The sequence below is a fragment of the Lampris incognitus genome, chromosome 10, assembly GCF_029633865.1.
Source record: "Lampris incognitus isolate fLamInc1 chromosome 10, fLamInc1.hap2, whole genome shotgun sequence".
Classification (NCBI taxonomy): domain Eukaryota; kingdom Metazoa; phylum Chordata; class Actinopteri; order Lampriformes; family Lampridae; genus Lampris; species Lampris incognitus.
This window is the reverse complement of record NC_079220.1, coordinates 8,816,185-8,837,440: the sequence shown is the minus strand read 5'-3', so window position 1 is coordinate 8,837,440 and position 21,256 is coordinate 8,816,185. Positions and strand designations below refer to the sequence as shown.

At 49.3% G+C, this 21,256-nt stretch overlaps 1 protein-coding gene across 1 annotated transcript; it reads right to left on the bottom strand.

The window, feature by feature from the left end:
* Positions 1-168: 168 nt before the first annotated feature.
* Positions 169-21,010, bottom strand: cdr2l (cerebellar degeneration-related protein 2-like). Its single transcript, XM_056287249.1, is given in 6 exon segments — positions 169-2,388; positions 2,390-2,531; positions 5,309-5,473; positions 6,791-6,939; positions 9,500-9,612; positions 20,911-21,010. Coding segments are annotated over 6 exon segments (1,446 nt in total). The 5' UTR covers positions 20,990-21,010; the 3' UTR covers positions 169-1,590.
* Between the last annotated feature and the right edge of the window lie 246 nt (positions 21,011-21,256).

Sequence of the window (21,256 nt, the reverse complement as noted above, 5' to 3'; positions counted from 1 at the left end):
TTTGTTTGAGTCATTTAAACACTTGGTATAAAGGGTGTCCGGGTAGCTTAGTGGTCTATTCCGTTGCCTACCAACACGGGGATCGGTGGTTCGAATCCCCATGTTACCTCCGCTTGATCGGGTGTCCCTACAGGCACATTTTGCTGTGTCTGCGGGTGGGAAGCCGGATGTGGGTATCAGAATCAGAATGGTCCCACTAGTGCCTCCTTCAGTCAGTCGGGGCACCTGTTTGGGGGGGGGGCGGGAGCATGATCCTCCCATGCGCTACATCCCCTTGGTGAAACTCCTCACTGTCGAGTGAAAAGAAGCAGCTGGCGACTCCGTGTTTCGGAGGAGGCATGGGGTAGTCTGCAGCCCTCCCCGGATCGGCAGAGTGGGGTAATTGGCCGGACAGAAGTGAGGGGGAAAAAATTCCTGACAGTAAAAGGTCCCTGCAAAGTCTGGCTGCTGTTTGCAGACTTGCCTTATGAGACCCCCCGCCCCCCCCCCCCCAAAAAAAAGTCCAGCGTCATCCATCTACCAAATGTAGCAGAGCACAAGGTTAACATGTTGCAAATTTTAATCGAAGAGAAAACATTTTATACGGCCGTTTACAAGTAATTATCAGCTTTACGACTTGGAGACTGCACGGAGACTCACGCGAGTCGGGAACGGAGAACGTCACCTCTGAAACAACTGAACTACCCGCAGCCAAGACACACAGGAGGACCGAAACGCAAAGAAATCATGCGGTCAAAAAAAGTGAAACAAACATCAGTGCTTTCAAACAAATTACAACATAAACAACCATTTAAATAAATATATCTTAACTGGAAATAGTAAACATTTGTGCTTCATTTTGGCAATATAACACAACTGTTCTATGCAGACATGGCAACCAATGCAGAAAATTCTCTCGGACACAGACAACCTTATCGGTTTCTTCTTTGTATTTCAAGTCAAGTTTCCTTATTCAGTCCCACAGGCTTGGGTTTTTACAGTGCTTATATTTATATACTTGATGTTGAAGATCTAGACTTAAATAGATGAGGACATGCATCACAGCCACATTAGTTAGGATTATTCAGCATTAGAAATTCTTCATTTTGAAATAAATGACTCGTTTTCAAAATAATTCAAATTCACAAGTGATAATCACTTCTGCGTTAGATCAACTTAGTACGACTTTGTTCTCGATACTAAAACCACACTAGATTGTCTTAAGATGGGAGCAACAAAGACTAGCGCATTATTTTTTTTATGTTAGTCATTTTTCAGGAGTGTTACCTTCATAGAAAAGGAATTTCATTTACTAAGAAAATTTGGCTTATTTACAACCCCTCGCCCGTGTAGCTGATATTTAACTTTTGGCATTTTATAGATTAACTAAGCCATCCTTTCAACAGCAGACAACTGACACGGTGGATGTTGCAGCCATCACCCTAGGCATCCCGCCATTAAGACACGAGTGACGAAAAGTTTAACAAGCAGCTATGGAGACGGTTATGGGAATAAATGAAGCAAATTAGGACGTGTGCGACTGTTGTACCCGGTGCTTCTCACCGCATGTCGTATCGGTGGCAGCGGTCGTGGACGAACGAGCTCGGGGGTTTATTTGTTCGTCTTCCTTCCCTTTCTGGAGTTCATGTCGCTCTTGGTCTTCTGCAGGCGGGAGAAGATTTCTTTGAAGAGGGCTTTGTACTCGGGTGTGTTCTGGCCCAGCCGCTTGTCCACCTGCTCCACTTGCCTGCTGATGCCCTCCAGGGCCTCCGGGGTGGAGGGCGTCTGGGGCGGAGTGGGGGGAATGGCGAAGGCCCCCGACGCGTAGGGCCCGGGGGAGACCATGCTGTACTCCTTCATGGAGGGGTCTCGGGAGACGGGCCGGGAGGTCTGCACCCCGGCGTGGCACAGGCTCTCTTCGTGACGCCGGCACTTGCCCAGCAACTCCTCGTACTTCTCCAACAGGGCGTGGTACTGCTCATCCACCTCCCTCAGAATGGACATGCCCCGTTTACGGACGCCGTTGGCGTGGAGGGCGTAGCTGCCCTGCCGCCTGCCCGAGGCGTCGCGGGCCGAGATGGCGTTCAGCGCCGTGTCGCTGCAGCTCTTCCTCACAGGGGCGCCCTGCTGACCCGTGCCCCCCGAATCCCCGCCGGCTCCCTCCCCGCCCTGCTCCGGCATGGCGCCCTCCTCTGGGGTGTCGGTCTCGGGGGCGCTGTTGAGCAGCGTTTGCTCCAGGCCGTCCTCCGTGTCGCTGATCAGACACACTCGGGACTTCCTCAGCTGCTGCATCTCCTGCAGCTCGGCCTCCAGCTCTTGAACCCGCAGCTGGCAGCCCTCCGCCCCGAGGAGGCGCTGCTCCAGCCGTTCGAACTCTTGCAGCACGGCGGCGCACTCGCGCTCCGCCCCCTTCCCTCCTGCTGCGCTCCACCACCATGGCCGAGCGCAACGACGCGGCGGCGTCGCGCAGGCGCTCGTTCTCCTCGTCTGCCGGCCGACGCTCCGCCAGGTCCATGCTGCCCGGGTTGGCCAACAGGAAGCCATCTTCATACCTGACCAAAAAAAAAAAAAACTTGCATTACTGTGTGAGGTCAATTTCAAAAGTATTGTAACGTACACGAGTAAGTAGACGCGTTAGCCCTTGGCTAACGGGTCGGACTGGTTAACGTTGTCGCCCGTGGTGCTACATTGGTGTCAGAAGTGGGACGGTGAGACCACGAGGTCATCCGAGGCGTCCCGGAAGAGGGGGGTGGTGTAACGTACACGAATAAGTAGACACGTTAGCCCTTGGCTAACAGGTCGGACCCTTTAGTCGACTGGTTAACGTTGTCGCCTGCGGTGCAGGAGACACGGGTTCGCGTCCCGGCTGTGGCGGTCCCGGGCTGCCTCCCGAATCCGCTACAGTAGTTTCAGACAAACGTTGAAATGGTAAAACCAACACGTTGAGACGACAGACCGGTCATATAAACCACAGAGTCGCAGCGCGACCGTGTTTGTTGACAGGACTAATTTATTCAGAACGGATGACCGAAAGCCAAACGAGCTGAAAACCAGCGAGTGTTTTCCACGGTTGAAACGGGCGGGCCAGAGAAGTCTTAACATGTTCAAGAAAAATATTGTTGGACAGCATAACATGACTATCAGACACGCAGACGCCATTTGTATTACCGCTCCCCGATGGCAACCGCTGCGATTCGTTTCCCACCGCGGAGCTGATGAAGTTTAGCCATGAAATTCGATCAAAGCCTGTAAAAATGAACAACCTTTATAAGTTAGACCCACTTCCAGACTCAATCTGCCAATCACAGGTTTGATATTCTTAGTTTGCACTGAGTCCGCGTGCCCCCCGCCAACTTTTATATTTATTTTATATTATTTAATATTTAGTTAATATTTTATTTCATGTTTATATTCATTTTATATTCTACATTATTTTCTATTTAATATATATTAAATTAGATTTTATTGTATATTTCCCTATCGGTTTAAAATATGTATGTTGTATTTTGATTTTTTCCCTCCTCTATAACCATCTTTTCTCTCTCCCTCTCTCCCTCTCCCCCCCTCTCTCCATCTCCCCCCCCTCTCTCCCCCTCTCTCTCTCCCCCTCTCTCTCCCTCCCCCCCCCTCTCTCCCTCCCCCCCCCTCTCTCTCTCTCTCTCTGTCTCTCTCTCTCTCTGTCTCTCTCTCTCTCCTCTCTCTCTCTCTCTCCCTCTCTCTCTCTCTCCTCTCTCTCTCTCCCTCTCTCTCTCTCTCTCCCTCTCTCTCTCCCTCTCTCTCTCTCTCCCTCTCTCTCCCTCTCCCTCTCTCTCTCTCTCTCTCTCTCTCTCTCTCTCTCTCTCTCTCTCTCTCTCCCTCTCCCTCTCCCTCTCTGTAGCTTAACAGCTACTTCAGAGAGTCAGGACAGAAATCCCCTCTTTTCAGCCTGCATGCAAACGTCTTCAGGGAACTGTTTTTTGCGGATCCCCCCCCCCTCTTTTTTTCTCCCCAGTTGCACCCGGCCCAATTACCCCACTCTTCCGAGCCGTCCCGGTTTCTGTTCCACCCCCCCTCTGCCGATCCGGGGAGGGCTGCAGACTACCACATGCCTCCTCCCATACATGTGGAGTCTCCAGCTGCTCCTTCTCCCCTGACAGTGAGGAGTTTCACCAGGGGGACGCAGCGCGCGGGAAGATGTTCTGAGTAGGGGGGCTGCCAACTAAAACAACAAGTAGTGAGGCGAGCCGGCATGGGAGAACGGGTCGAGAGGCAGAGATCTCTTTTTAATCGCTATTCCCCTGCCCCCGTACACCCGGGAGTGCTCTTTTATTCAGAACTGACAACGACGTAACGAGCCCCCCCCCACCCCCCATGTCCCAAGTGGCGACAGCGGTCCCAATCACGGTCGGTTAGTCAGTAAACAGTCTCCGAGTTAATCTTGGTTAACAGTCCCAACAGCCATTACGCTCCCCCAGCGCAGAACCGCCGACAGTCGGAGCGACCGCTGGTCGCTACGGTATGACGTCATTGTTTTGTTTGCAACGTACGCTCCACGCAGCCCCGCCCACTGTTTCATATAAAGTTATGTTGTTGTTTCTTCAGTTGTACGTTAGGAAAAGTTCGGCCTACCGTTGGGTCTAAGATGTTACACAGCCACCTGCCACTAACGGGAGGGAGGGGGCTGCACCCATCACTAGGGGGAGCTGCAGCCCCCAGCCAAGCTAATGCATGGGGGGATCATGCTACTCCCCCTCCCCCCCACTAAACAGGCGCCCCGACCGACCAGAGGAGGCGCTAGTGCAGCGACCAGGACGCATACCCGCATCCGACTTCCCGCCCGCAGACAGGGACGGCCAGTTGTGTCTGTAGCGACGCCCGACCAAGCCGGGGGTAACATGGGGATTCGAACCGGCGATCAGGGAACTGGGTTTTGGGGGGGGGGTTTGTTTTTTGGCGCAGTCAACATTTCAGACATACATGTCACGATGGACTACACTTTCCTTGGTCCAAAAACACCACTGGGACATCTAAACTGGTACGCGCCGTCTCAAACCGGGGCCGAATCTGGTTGAAAAGTCCAAGTCTAGCAGACTAGAAGACATCCAAATCTCTTTAACAGCCACTGCTCAACAAGGGCAATTAGGAGTTCCTACACAACATATGAACTCGGTGGTGTATCTTACTTAAAAGGTGTTGGGACGATATATAATTGTCGTAATTCAACAGTTGGGCAACATTTAGGTGTTTATATTCGGAGTTACACGAGTCAGCGTGTCGCCGCCAGGCTGAAACCGCGTCTCGCGAGTCACGTCGACGCCGCGGGGGGTGGCTGGGTGACGCGGCAGCTCACCTCGGGGCGGTGCAGAGCTCTTTGAGGCAGGGGAAGGAGTGGACGGTCTTGCGTCGTTCCTTCTTCTCTCGGCGAACCCTCAGCTCCTCCAGAGTACGCAGCTCCTCCACCTGGGCCGTCAGGCTGTCCACCTGGCCCTGCAGCGTCTCCATGGTGCCCGTTAATCTGCGCACACAAGGGAAGCACACACAGACGAGTGACGAATGAAAGGAAAAGCCAACGTTAAGTGTCTTAGAGAGGTGTTGGGTCCGCCAGGAGCCTCCAGAACAGCTTCAGTGCTCCTTGTCATAGAGCCTACAAGTCTCTGAACTCTACTGGAGGGATGGAGCACCATCCTTCCACAAGATACTCCCTCATGTGGTGCTTTGATGATGGTGGAGGAGAGTCGCTTTCTAACATCCATCCATCCATTATCCAAGCAGCTTATCCGAATTTGGGTGGCGGGGATGCTGGAGTCTACCCCAGCAGTCATTGGGCGGCAGGCGGGGGGGGACACCCTGGACAGACCGCCAGTCCATCACAGGGGCCAACACATTCACGCCTAGGGACAATTTAGTACAGCCGATTCACCTGGCCTACATGTCTTTGGACTGTGGGAGGAAACCGGAGCCCCCGGAGGAAACCCACGCAGACACGGGGAGAACATGCAAACTCCACACAGAGGACGGCCCGGGACGACCCCCCAAGATTGGACAACCCTGGGGGTTCAAACCCAGGACCTTCTTGCTGTGAGGCGACCGCGCTGACCACTGCGCCGCTGTCTAACAAGTCAGTCCAAAATCTCCCATAGGAGTTCCCCCGGGGCTGAGACCTGGTGACTGCGAAGGCCACAGCATGTGATTCACATCACTTTCATCCTCATCAAACCATTCGGTGACCCCCTCCTCCCTCGTACCCTGTGAATGGGGGCGCTGTCATCCTGGAGGAGACCGCCCCCATCAGGATAGAAATATTTCGTCATAGGATAAAAGGTGATCGCTCAGAATAACTTTGTACTGATTTGCAGAGACCCTTCCCTCTAAGGGGGCAAGTGGACTCGAACCATGCCAGGAAAATGCCCCCCCCCCCCCGCAGCATAACAGAGCCCCCAGACCCCCTCGCTGTAGGGGTCAATCGTTCAGGTTTTTCCTTTAGTTTCTCACCCCGTCTACACACACACACACACACACACACAGTATGTGCAACCCTTGTTATGTCATTAATCAAAATCTTTTCCCTCCACATTCCACGCTGCTAAGCCGGTGTTGTGACCGACAGAATGAGGAGGAGGCTCTTTCCAGGGAACAGAGGGAACCATTCAAGGAGTAATCGTGTTAGCCAGCTCAGTCGAATAAGATCTGAAACGAGCTGAAATCGGGGGGGTGGGGGGGGGGGGGGGGGGGGGTTGCGGAAAAACAAAAACACACTGCGGTTGGTGTTAATGGAATTCGCCCACAGCGTGCGCCGTGGTATTCTGGTGGGTGTGGTGGCGGGCGGTGTCACCTGTCTATTTTCTGCTGCGAGGCCTTGCTCTCCAGCACCAGCTTCTCGTTGGTGATCTCCAGCTCTCTGGCGGTCACGTCCAGCTGCTCGTAGACCTTGGCGTGCTGCTCGTTCATCTCCCTCAGCATCTCCAGCTGTTTGGACAGATACTGTGGACGGAATGAGCTCACCGTTAGCATGAGCCAGGACAACGCCGTGAGCGACGGAAAGATGAGCCTCGCTCGTTTATCGCCGCGCGGCCGCGCAGGCAGCGCCGTCTTCTTGCTTGTAAGGCGAGGCGGAGGCGGCGGCGTGAGGGGCGGGGAAGGGAAAACCGCCGATGATCCGGGTAGCGTAGCGGTCTATTCTGTTGCCTACCAAGATGGGGATCGCCGGGTCGAATCCCCGTGTTACCTCCAGCTTGGTAGCATCCCTACAGACACAACTGGCCTCGTCTGCAGGTGGGAGGCCGGATGTGGGTATGTGTCCTGGTCATTGCACTACTGCCTCTTCTGGCCAGTCGAGGCACCTGTTCAGGGGGGAACAGGGGGAATAGCGTGATCCCCCGCGGTGCTATGTTCCCCTAGCGAAACTCCTCACTACTACTACTACTACTACTACTACTTTCGGCTGTTCCCGTTAGGGGGCGCCACAGCGGATCGTCCATTTCCACCTCTTCCTGTCCTCTACCCTTCTGTCACAAATCACTCCTGACACTCTTCTCCACCCACTCCACCCTGCCTGCACTCTCTTCTTCACCTCTCTTCTGCACTCCCCGTTACTTTGGACAGTTGGACCCCAAGTATTTAAACTCCTCCACCTTCTCACCTCCACTCCTTGCACCCTCACCATTCCACTGCCCTCCCTCTCATCCACCCTTATGTATTCTGTCTTGCTCCGACTGACTTTCATTCCTCTTCTCTCCAGCGCACACCTCCACCTCTCCACCTCTCCTCCACCTGCACCCTTCTCTCGCTAAAGATCACCGAGACTCCTCACTGTCAGGTGAAAGGAAGCGGCTGGCGACTCCACGTGTATGGGAGGAGGCCGTGTGGTAGTCTGCAGCCCTCCCGGGATCAGCAGAAGGGGTGGAGCAGCGACCGGGACGGCTCGGAAGAGCGGGGTAATTGGCCGATACAACTAGGGAGAAGAAGGCGGAAAGTTACCCCCCCCCCCAAAAAAAAAAACTACAGTAACTGACCCATTAAATGTCACCGAAGTTCATAAAAGGTTGTTAACGCGGCTCGGCTTGACGGCGGTGACATTTACACTCGTCTTTCAACGTCGCCGAGGCCGTTTCCTGGAAAGCGGCCTCAGCGCACGGTCCCGCGTACCGTGGCCGCTCTCGGGGAAACGTCTACGCGACCGGCTAATAAGGAGCGGACGGAGGCTGTGAGCTCTAAATGAGGTGGCCTATTTGGCAGCGGCACAGAGGAGTCGATGAGTCGGCCCTTCTCCTCTCCGCTCGCCAAGTAGACGCGGTTTTTCAGTCGCAGCTGCACTCCCCCATCCGCTCCTCCCTTCTCTTACCCGTTTGACTCCCCTTTCAGCTCTGCAGGCTTTGCGGCGTGTGTGTGTGTCTGTGGCTTCATGCAATAAATAAATAAATAAATAAATAAATAAATAAATAAATAACGAGGAAATCTGGATTGTGCTGAAGCTAAGAGGCACTTTGCTGATAACGGAGCGCAACTTCAGCACACACGCAGGTGCACCGGGGTGTCGTCCTGCGTGAACGGTAACCAAGAAACCAAGCTATAATTCGACTTTCAGGTTGATGGATTCCTTTTTTTGTGCGTCGGAACTTTCAAGAACTTTGTGATCTGTATAGCGAGAGTAGGGTGCAGGTGGAGGAGAGGTGGAGAGGTGGAGGTATGCACTGGAGAGAAGAGGAAGGAAAGTCAGTAGGAGCAAGACGGAGTACGTATGCGGGAATGAGAGGGAGGGCAGTGGAATGGTGAGGGTGCAAGGAGTGGAGGTGAAGAAGGCGTATGAGTTTAAATACTTGGGGTCAACTGTCCAAAGTAACGGGGAGTGCAGAAGAGAGGTGAAGAAGAGAGTGTAGGCGAGGGTGGAGTGGGTGGAGAAGAGTGTCAGGAGTGATTTGTGACAGAAGGGTACCAGCAAGAGTTAAAGGGAAGGTTACAAGATGGTTGTGAGACCAGCTATGTTATATGGTCTGGAGACAGTGGCACTGATTGAAAAGACAGGAGGAGGAGCTGGAGGTGGCAGAGATGAAGATGATAAGATTTCCATTAGGAGTGACGAAGAAGGGCAGGATTAGGAACGAGTATATTAGAGGGACAGCTCAGGTTGGACGGTTTGGAGACAAAGCAAGAGAGGCAAGATTGAGATGGTTTGGACATGTGTGGAGGAGAGATGCTGGGTATATTGGGAGAAGGATGCTGAATATGGAGCTGCCAGGAAGAGGAGAAGAGGAAGGCCAAAGAGGAGGTTTATGGATGTGGTGAGGGAGGACATGCAGGTGGCTGGTGTGACAGAGGAAGATTGCAGAGGACAGACAGGAAGAGATGGAAATGGATGATCTGTTGTCGGTGGACCCCTAACGGGAGCAGCCGAAAGTAGTAGTAGTAGTAGTAGTAGTAGTAGTAGTAGTAGTAGTAGTAGGTCTTTAAACAACTTATTACTGCATCCATTTGGACCGCATTGTCTGATAACACACATGCATGTGTGTGCATCAAAGTACACACACACACACCACACCCCTACCTCTATCTCTTGCACTTGCTCCTCATTGTTGATGTACATTTGCTGCAGGGAATCCTCCAGCTCCTTGTTGCGCTCCAGGAGAGTTTTGCCCAGCTCGGCTGCCAAGTGCAGGTCTGGTGGAAGGGGGAGAGGACAAAAAAAAAATAATTAGAAAATGAAGGAAGAAAAGAGGACAGGCCGCCTGGGAGAAGCTGATGAGAACGCCAAGTGCAGGTGGAGCAAATATACCTTTTGAGATGTTTCACAAAAATACAAATTAAATAAACCACAGCTCTCAAGAAGCATAGGAAACACATTTCTCAGCACAACAGACACATAAAATCAAGTCTGTGATTCCTGACAACGTGCTGCTTTAGAGAACACGCCTCCTAGACTACACCCTACTAGAACACACCTACTATAACACGCCTACTAGAACACATCTACTAGAACACACCTTACTAGAACACATCTACTAGAATACACCCTACTAGAATACACCCTACTAGAACACAACCTACTAGAATACACCCTACTAGAACACACCTACTAGAACACGCCTTACTAGAACACATCTACTAGAACACACCTTACTAGAACACATCTACTAGAATACACCCTACTAGAACACACCTACTAGAACACGCCTTACTAGAACACATCTACTAGAACACATCTATTAGAACACACCTACTAGAACACATCTTCTAGAACACGCCTTACTAGAACACGCCTTACTAGAACACACCTACTAGAACACACCTTACTAGAACACATCTACTAGAATACACCCTACTAGAACACACCTACTAGAATACACCTACTAGAATACACCTTACTAGTACATGCCTACCAGAACACGCCTACCAGAACACATATACTAGACTACACCTACTAGAACACACCTACTAGAACACACCTTACTAGAACACACCTACTAGAATACACACCTTACTAGAACACACCTACTAGAATACACCCTACTAGAACACACCTACTAGAATACACCCTACTAGAATACACCCTACTAGAACACACCTACTAGATGCCCGGGGTTTATTTTCTTTTCTTTTCTGATGAAAACAAGCCATGGCTTCACAGGGAGCGTGTCTATGTCACCTCAACCCTATTTCACTGAACTTACATAAACTTAACCTCAACCGGTAGCTAGCCTATTCGATAGCTAGCCTATTCGATAGCTAACCCAGGGAACATGGAGGGCTGACCCCGCTGCGCTGAATATGAGCGTGCTGAAAACCTGGATAGAAGAAAACATCTGAAGCAATACAGAGGGCGTGTACATGGTGAATACTACACAACCAAGACACCCGTACGGGTCTTTTCCACTCATATTTCCTAAAAGGGGAATGGTTTGCACTGGGATTTATGTGCCTTATGACTTTTTTTTAAAATTTTAAATCAAGGATCAATCTGTGTGCCGATGTGCCGCCTCTAACTTCAGACCATTTGCACACTCTTAAGTGAAAACACGAGGAACCTGAGAACACATCTAAGTCGCTTGTCACCAAGTCGCTGCACAAACTGCCGAGGCAATGAATTTGCCACAGACACAACTGCAGTTCATTCCCCCCGTCGCATTTAATCTGTTTGAACATGCATCACACACACACACACACACACACACACACACACACACACACCAACCAAGGGCCCCGAACCTGCACCCATCTGCACACCTACAGACCTCCTGAGTTCCCTACACCTCAGCTTTTGGATGTACATTATTCACCTCCTCTGGGCCGTGCTGGGCTGTGAGGGGAAGGGGGTACCGCTGCATAAGAGCCCTTTAACGGGAGGAGAGTAGGAGGAGAGGGAGGGCGAGGGGAACCGAGATGCAACGACATCCATCAAAGGGAATGAATGCGGCGTTTTATCACCACCGTGGCTCGGCATCGGCATCGACAAGGACGCCACGCTGCAGGAAGTCGGCTCATTTGTTTAGTATCAGACGGGGAGATGATAAGGGTTGCCGTGAGCTCATCCGGAGGGGTGACCGGCCGTTGGTGCACGTTTGCGTTAAGTTCACCTGAAAACACAACCGAGCGTGCCAGCTGTGAGACTAATCCAGAAGGAGTGGCCCAACAGAACGGCGCTGCACCCTTCCTGCTCCGTGTTTAACACGTCTCGGCAAACCCCGCGAGCTCATCTCATTAACTTCACGGCCTGCGCGCGCCTCGCTTTTTACTTCTGCCTTCGCCGCTGCCCAGGGACAGCGTGCAATTTCCTGTTTCAACGACGTGGAACTGATAAGGGAACCACTGGATTGTTGCGCGATAACGAGTTGTGTGTCTCTCAGTCATCAAGGGAGCATTCGCCCCCTGGTCCCTCTCAGTCCCAGCACAGTTCCTTTTCCAGTGTGACTAAACCGCATGTGCCCATCTATACGCATGAACGGTGTCCCTGAAGCCCAGTCTCGGTTATATAATCTTACAGTGGTGTTTTTCTTCTTCTTCTTTTTTTTTGCAAACCAATTTCTGCACGATGTAAAAAAACACAAGACAAGCCAAGAGTCTCGGCTGAGGGAACACCAGCCATCGCAGACTGATGCCACGCTTCTTCACAGACTTAAAGAAATAATAATGCCCCTTATCTTACACGACTATGGCGTCCATCCTCACAGTCACTAATATTTCACACTTTGTTATCTGTGCCCCTGTAACACCACGTGAGGACATGCGGATCTCATGTTCCACTGCGAGGTGTGAAGCTGACCCAGTCAAAACGGGCTGCAGGAAGCATGACGTCACCGCGCCGCCAGCACAGCTGTGTGCTGAACGGATGAGAACAATGACAAGGGTCACCAAATAACACGCCTTGTTACAGGGTCACCAAGTAACGCCTTGTTACAGTGTCACCATATAACCCACCTTGTTACAGGGTCACCAAATCACACGCCTTGTTATAGGGTAACCAAGTAATACGCCTTGTTATAGGGTCACCAAATAACACGCCTTGTTACAGGGTCACCAAGTAACACCTCTTGTTACAGGGTCACCAAATAACACACCTTGTTATAGGGTCACCAAATAACACCTCTTGTTACAGGGTCACCAAATAACACACCTTGTTATAGGGTCACCAAATAACACGCTTTGTTACAGGGTCACGAAAATAACACCTTGTAACAGAGTCCCCAAATAACCCACCTTGTTCATGGTCACCAAATAACCCACCTTGTTAAAGGCTCACCAAATAACACACCTTGTTACAGGGTCACCAAATAACACACCTTGTTACAGGGTCACCAAATAACACACCTTGTTACAGGGTCACCAAATAACACACCTTGTTACAGAGTCACCAAGTAACAGGCCTTGTTAAAGGGTCATCAAGTAACACGCCTTGTTACAGGGTCACCAAATAACACACCTTGTTACAGGCTCACCAAATAACACACCTTGTTACAGGGTCACCAAATAACACACCTTGTTACAGGGTCACCAAGTAACACAACTTGTTACAGGGTCACCAAGTAACACAACTTGTTACAGGGTCACCAAGTAACACACCTTGTTATAGGCTCACCAAATAACACACCTTGTTACAGGGTCACCAAATAATACGCCTTGTTACAGGGTCACCAAATAACACCTCTTGTTACAGAGTCACCAAATAACACCTTGTAACAGGGTCACCAAATAACACACCTTGTTACAGGCTCACCAAATAACACACCTTGTTACAGGGTCACCAAATAACACACCTTGTTACAGGGTCACCAAATAACACCTTGTAACAGGGTCACCAAATAACACACCTTGTTACAGAGTCACCAAATAACACCTTGTAACAGGGTCACCAAATAACACCTCTTGTTACAGAGTCACCAAATAACACACCTTGTTACAGGGTCACCAAATAACACCTCTTGTTACAGGGTCACCAAATAACACACCTTGTTACAGGGTCACCAAATAACACGCCTTGTTACAGGGTCACCAAATAACACGCCTTGTTAAAGGGTCACCAAATAACACGCCTTGTTACAGCGTCACCAAATAACAAACCTTGTTACAGGGTCACCAAATAACACGCCTTGTTACAGGGTCACCAAATAACACGCCTTGTTACAGGGTCACCAAATAACACGCCTTGTTACAGGGTCACCAAATAACACGCCTTGTTACAGGGTCACCAAATAATACGCCTTGTTACAGGGTCACCAAATAACACCTCTTGTTACAGAGTCACCAAATAACACCTTGTAACAGGGTCACCAAATAACACACCTTGTTACAGGGTCACCAAATAACACCTTGTAACAGGGTCACCAAATAACACACCTTGTTACAGAGTCACCAAATAACACCTTGTAACAGGGTCACCAAATAACACCTCTTGTTACAGAGTCACCAAATAACACCTTGTTACAGGGTCACCAAATAGCACACCTTGTTATAGGGTCACCAAATAGCACACCTTGTTATAGGGTCACCAAATAGCACACCTTGTTACAGGGTCACCAAATAACACACCTTGTTACAGGGTCACCAAATAACACACCTTGTTACAGAGTCACCAAATAACACACCTTGTTACAGGGTCACCAAATAACACAACTTGTTACAGGGTCACCAAATAACACGCCTTGTTACAGGGTCACCAAATAACACGCCTTGTTACAGGGTCACCAAATAACACACCTTGTTACAGGGTCACCAAATAACACCTTGTAACAGGGTCACCAAATAACACACCTTGTTACAGGGTCACCAAGTAACACAACTTGTTACAGGCTCACCAAATAATACGCCTTGTTACAGGGTCACCAAATAACACACCTTGTTACAGGGTCACCAAATAACACCTTGTAACAGGGTCACCAAATAACACACCTTGTTACAGAGTCACCAAATAACACCTTGTAACAGGGTCACCAAATAACACCTCTTGTTACAGAGTCACCAAATAACACACCTTGTTACAGGGTCACCAAATAACACCTCTTGTTACAGGGTCACCAAATAACACACCTTGTTACAGGGTCACCAAATAACACGCCTTGTTACAGGGTCACCAAATAACACGCCTTGTTAAAGGGTCACCAAATAACACGCCTTGTTACAGCGTCACCAAATAACAAACCTTGTTACAGGGTCACCAAATAACACGCCTTGTTACAGGGTCACCAAATAACACGCCTTGTTACAAGGTCACCAAATAACACGCCTTGTTACAGGGTCACCAAATAACACGCCTTGTTACAGGGTCACCAAATAAAACGCCTTGTTACAGGGTCACCAAATAACACCTCTTGTTACAGAGTCACCAAATAACACCTTGTAACAGGGTCACCAAATAACACACCTTGTTACAGGGTCACCAAATAACACCTTGTAACAGGGTCACCAAATAACACACCTTGTTACAGAGTCACCAAATAACACCTTGTAACAGGGTCACCAAATAACACCTCTTGTTACAGAGTCACCAAATAACACCTTGTTACAGGGTCACCAAATAGCACACATTGTTATAGGGTCACCAAATAGCACACCTTGTTATAGGGTCACCAAATAGCACACCTTGTTACAGGGTCACCAAATAACACACCTTGTTACAGGGTCACCAAATAACACACCTTGTTACAGAGTCACCAAATAACACACCTTGTTACAGGGTCACCAAATAACACAACTTGTTACAGGGTCACCAAATAACACGCCTTGTTACAGGGTCACCAAATAACACGCCTTGTTACAGGGTCACCAAATAACACACCTTGTTACAGGGTCACCAAATAACACCTTGTAACAGGGTCACCAAATAACACACCTTGTTACAGGGTCACCAAGTAACACAACTTGTTACAGGCTCACCAAATAATACGCCTTGTTACAGGGTCACCAAATAACACACCTTGTTACAGGGTCACCAAATAACACGCCTTGTTACAGGGTCACCGAATAACACCTTGTAACAGGGTCACCGAATAACCCACCTTGTTCAGGGTCACCAAATAACACACCTTGTTACAGGGTCACCAAATAACACACCTTGTTACAGGGTCACCAAATAACACACCTTGTTCAAGGTCACCAAATAACACACCTTGTTACAGGGTTACCAAATAACCCACCTTGTTCAGGGTCACCAAATAACACGCCTTGTTACAGGCTCACCAAATAACACCTTGTAACAGGGTCACCAAATAACACACCTTGTTACAGGGTCACCAAATAACACCTCTTGTTACAGGGTCACCAAATAACACCTCTTGTTACAGGGTCACCAAATAACACACCTTGTTACAGGCTCACCAAATAACACAACTTGTTACAGGCTCACCAAATAACACACCTTGTTACAGGGTCACCAAATAACACACCTTGTTACAGGGTCACCAAACAACACCTTGTAACAGGGTCACCAAATAACCCACCTTGTTCAGGGTCACCAAATAACACGCCTTGTTACAGGGTCACCAAATAACCCACCTTGTTCAGGGTCACCAAATAACACGCCTTGTTCAGGGTCACCAAATAACACGCCTTGTTACAGGGTCACCAAATAACACAACTTGTTACAGGCTCACCAAATAACACACTTGTTACAGGCTCACCAAATAACACGCCTTGTTACAGGGTCACCAAATAACACCTCTTGTTACAGGGTCACCAAATAACACGCCTTGTTACAGGGTCACCAAATAACCCACCTTGTTACAGGGTCACCAAATAACACAACTTGTTACAGGCTCACCAAATAACACGCCTTGTTACAGGGTCACCAAATAACACGCCTTGTTACAGGGTCACCAAATAACACACCTTGTTACAGGGTCACCAAATAACACCTTGTAACAGGGTCACCAAATAACACACCTTGTTACAGAGTCACCAAATAACACCTTGTAACAGGGTCACCAAATAACACCTCTTGTTACAGAGTCACCAAATAACACCTTGTTACAGGGTCACCAAATAGCACACCTTGTTATAGGGTCACCAAATAGCACACCTTGTTATAGGGTCACCAAATAGCACACCTTGTTACAGGGTCACCAAATAACACACCTTGTTACAGAGTCACCAAATAACACACCTTGTTACAGGGTCACCAAATAACACAACTTGTTACAGGGTCACCAAATAACACGCCTTGTTACAGGGTCACCAAATAACACGCCTTGTTACAGGGTCACCAAATAACACACCTTGTTACAGGGTCACCAAATAACACCTTGTAACAGGGTCACCAAATAACACACCTTGTTACAGGGTCACCAAGTAACACAACTTGTTACAGGCTCACCAAATAATACGCCTTGTTACAGGGTCACCAAATAACACACCTTGTTACAGGGTCACCAAATAACACCTCTTGTTACAGAGTCACCAAATAACACCTTGTTACAGGGTCACCAAATAGCACACATTGTTATAGGGTCACCAAATAGCACACCTTGTTATAGGGTCACCAAATAGCACACCTTGTTACAGGGTCACCAAATAACACACCTTGTTACAGGGTCACCAAATAACACACCTTGTTACAGAGTCACCAAATAACACACCTTGTTACAGGGTCACCAAATAACACAACTTGTTACAGGGTCACCAAATAACACGCCTTGTTACAGGGTCACCAAATAACACGCCTTGTTACAGGGTCACCAAATAACACACCTTGTTACAGGGTCACCAAATAACACCTTGTAACAGGGTCACCAAATAACACACCTTGTTACAGGGTCACCAAGTAACACAACTTGTTACAGGCTCACCAAATAATACGCCTTGTTACAGGGTCACCAAATAACACACCTTGTTACAGGGTCACCAAATAACACGCCTTGTTACAGGGTCACCAAATAACACCTTGTAACAGGGTCACCGAATAACCCACCTTGTTCAGGGTCACCAAATAACACACCTTGTTACAGGGTCACCAAATAACACACCTTGTTACAGGGTCACCAAATAACACACCTTGTTCAAGGTCACCAAATAACACACCTTGTTACAGGGTTACCAAATAACCCACCTTGTTCAGGGTCACCAAATAACACGCCTTGTTACAGGCTCACCAAATAACACCTTGTAACAGGGTCACCAAATAACACACCTTGTTACAGGGTCACCAAATAACACCTCTTGTTACAGGGTCACCAAATAACACCTCTTGTTACAGGGTCACCAAATAACACACCTTGTTACAGGCTCACCAAATAACACAACTTGTTACAGGCTCACCAAATAACACACCTTGTTACAGGGTCACCAAATAACACACCTTGTTACAGGGTCACCAAACAACACCTTGTAACAGGGTCACCAAATAACCCACCTTGTTCAGGGTCACCAAATAACACGCCTTGTTACAGGGTCACCAAATAACCCGCCTTGTTCAGGGTCACCAAATAACACGCCTTGTTACAGGGTCACCAAATAACACACCTTGTTACAGGGTCACCAAATAACACACCTTGTTCAAGGTCACCAAATAACACACCTTGTTACAGGGTTACCAAATAACCCACCTTGTTCAGGGTCACCAAATAACACGCCTTGTTACAGGCTCACCAAATAACACCTTGTAACAGGGTCACCAAATAACACCTCTTGTTACAGGGTCACCAAATAACACCTCTTGTTACAGGGTCACCAAATAACACCTCTTGTTACAGGGTCACCAAATAACACACCTTGTTACAGGCTCACCAAATAACACAACTTGTTACAGGCTCACCAAATAACACACCTTGTTACAGGGTCACCAAATAACACACCTTGTTACAGGGTCACCAAACAACACCTTGTAACAGGGTCACCAAATAACCCACCTTGTTCAGGGTCACCAAATAACACGCCTTGTTACAGGGTCACCAAATAACCCGCCTTGTTCAGGGTCACCAAATAACACGCCTTGTTACAGGGTCACCAAATAACACACCTTGTTACAGGCTCACCAAATAACACGCCTTGTTACAGGGTCACCAAATAACACCTCTTGTTACAGGGTCACCAAATAACACGCCTTGTTACAGGGTCACCAAATAACCCACCTTGTTACAGGGTCACCAAATAACACAACTTGTTACAGGCTCACCAAATAACACGCCTTGTTACAGGGTCACCAAATAACACGCCTTGTTACAGGGTCACCAAATAACACCTTGTAACAGGGTCACCAAATAACACCTTGTAACAGGGTCACCAAATAACAGACCTTGTTCAGGGTCACCAAATAACACGCTTTGTTACAGGGTCACCAAATAACACGTCTTGTTACAGGCTCACCAAATAACACACCTTGGTACAGGCTCACCAAATAATACGCCTTGTTACAGGGTCACCAAATAACACCTCTTGTTACAGGGTCACCAAATAACACCTCTTGTTACAGGGTCACCAAATAACACCTCTTGTTACAGGGTCACCAAATAACACAACTTGTTACAGAGTCACCAAATAACAAGCCTTGTTACAGGGTCACCAAATAACACCTCTTGTTACAGAGTCACCAAATAACACCTTGTAACAGGGTCACCAAATAACACGCCTTGTTACAGGGTCACCAAGTAACACGCCTTGTTACAGGGTCACCAAGTAACACAACTTGTTACAGGGAACTAGAGCAACAGTGTTCGTCTCTCGTGCAACACTGACGCAATATCACGCATGACCAGGAATACGGTGATGTATGGGGTCATTCAGTTAGAACATTTACACTTTGGTTTTGTGAGAAAATCTGCCTGACCCCAAAAGCCTGAAACCTCTGATCCCCACCAAGGAGGTCTCATCTGAGCCTCCCTAATCAAATCAGCCAGGGGCTTAATGTCTCCAGGCCCAACAGTGAATAACACCGAGATGAGATGAGATGAGATACAGCGCACACACACACACACACACACACACACACACACACACACACACACACACACACACACACACACACACCTGCCCCTCCGGCTATGCAGAAGGCAATAATGAAAAGCAAAAGCTGCTTTTGTACTCTGGGTCAGCGTGTAATGATGTGGTGACGCAGAGACCCGGGCCATAGAGGGACACACACACACACACACACACACACACACACACACACACACACACACACACACACACACACACACACACACACACACACACACTCTCGTATATCATTAACGCTACACTCTGATGTTTTATCCCTGTCACCCGAGGTAACCTTTTGCAAACTGAACCTGCCGGTGCAGGATCATAAACGCTGACACAAATCCGACATGTGTAACGGAGACTTTTGTGGTGGTTGTTGGCTTGTTTTAAGAAAAGGCGGAGATCTGCAGGGATGTTTCCCCCACTCACCATCCCATCTCCTGTCACAGTGAGCAGACGCACAAAGATTAAACCCAGTTAGCCGAGTGGGATTATTGCAGTGCGGATAGGAAGATGGCATCCTTCAGGGAGTCCAGACTTGCTGCCCGGGCACTTCTTGTACGTCATCAACACGCCGGGGGTCTAAGGATGGGATGTTGCTTGGCTGTGAAGCCCCCTGAGGCAAATTTGTAATTTGTGGTATTGGGCTACACAAGTAAAGTTGACTTGACAACACTCACTGGGTCTTTGCCAAGTTGTACCAGTCAGTCAACAAGACGTATTTTTCCTACTGCCAACTACACACTCGCTCCGCTGCCAAGTTTGCCCTCTCGGATGTTGTCCTGCATGAGCCCTTTTCTTTGTTAAACAGATTAATGCCACCCAGAGAATCTCAAAAATGTGCACTATTCTCCCCCGCGGCAGCCTACATCCTCTGGAGGCTGTGATCTGACTCGTAACAGACAAATGGTGGCAGAACGCCGCTCGTCATCCTCCCATCAATCGGCCCAGAAAACCTGGATTTGAAATTGAAACAGTATACACATCAATGACTGGAGAGGGTGGGGGAGGGGAGAGGGTGGGGGGCCGGGGTGCAAACCTGCAGCCACTTCTCTCCGTGGGGGGCACTGGAGACACAGGGAGAGGGAGAGAGAAGGGTTATTCTGGGTAGACTACTGACAAGATCTGAGTAATTGGCAATGGGAGGAGAGCAGAAATGGAGGGCAAGCAACTTGGGACTCGATGACTATCACGTATAATGGAGATGGAGATGGAGGGATGGGAGGAGGGGGGGGGAGGGAGAGGGAGAAAAACAAGTGAAACAGCGTTGCCCCTGACATTGATGCGTTGCAATCAAACGGGCTGCGCGCACCCGAACGCGGTGTGCAAGATGGATGCGCCCTCATCGAAACGATTCCACCGATTTTCTTCTTCTTCTTCTTCTTCTTAATCCCTTTAATCCAAATCCCAGCTAATTGCGTTTCAGAAAAAAACAGCGCTGCACGGTTTTTTGCAGGGGGGGGGGGGTTGTTTTAAGAGTTGCATGACATCAATCTCACCGGCGCACAACACTCAGCATCATAGATCCGGACCCGCTCGGGTCGGCACGCTCACCTTGCTCCAGGTCCCGCTGGTCGTACCACGGCTCGTCGTCCTCCGTGACAAACTCCTCCATCCTGCCTTCGCGGAGCATCGAGGCTCGGACTGACGACGGAGACGCTCCCCGGTGCTCTGCGCCGCCAACTCGCCCGGAAGCGGAGCACGCCTCGGACGAGGGGAGGGGAGGAGGGGAGGGGGGACAATCGAGTCAAACGTGTAACCCTTTCAGCGGCCCGTACACAAATATCCTCAAGACTGAATCCAGCGGCGCACCTGCTCCCTAACGAGGCGCCGAGCCCGTAAGAGTGGAGGGGGGGTGGGGGTGGAGAGAAACCGTCGGTGTGATGTTACATTTCGAATC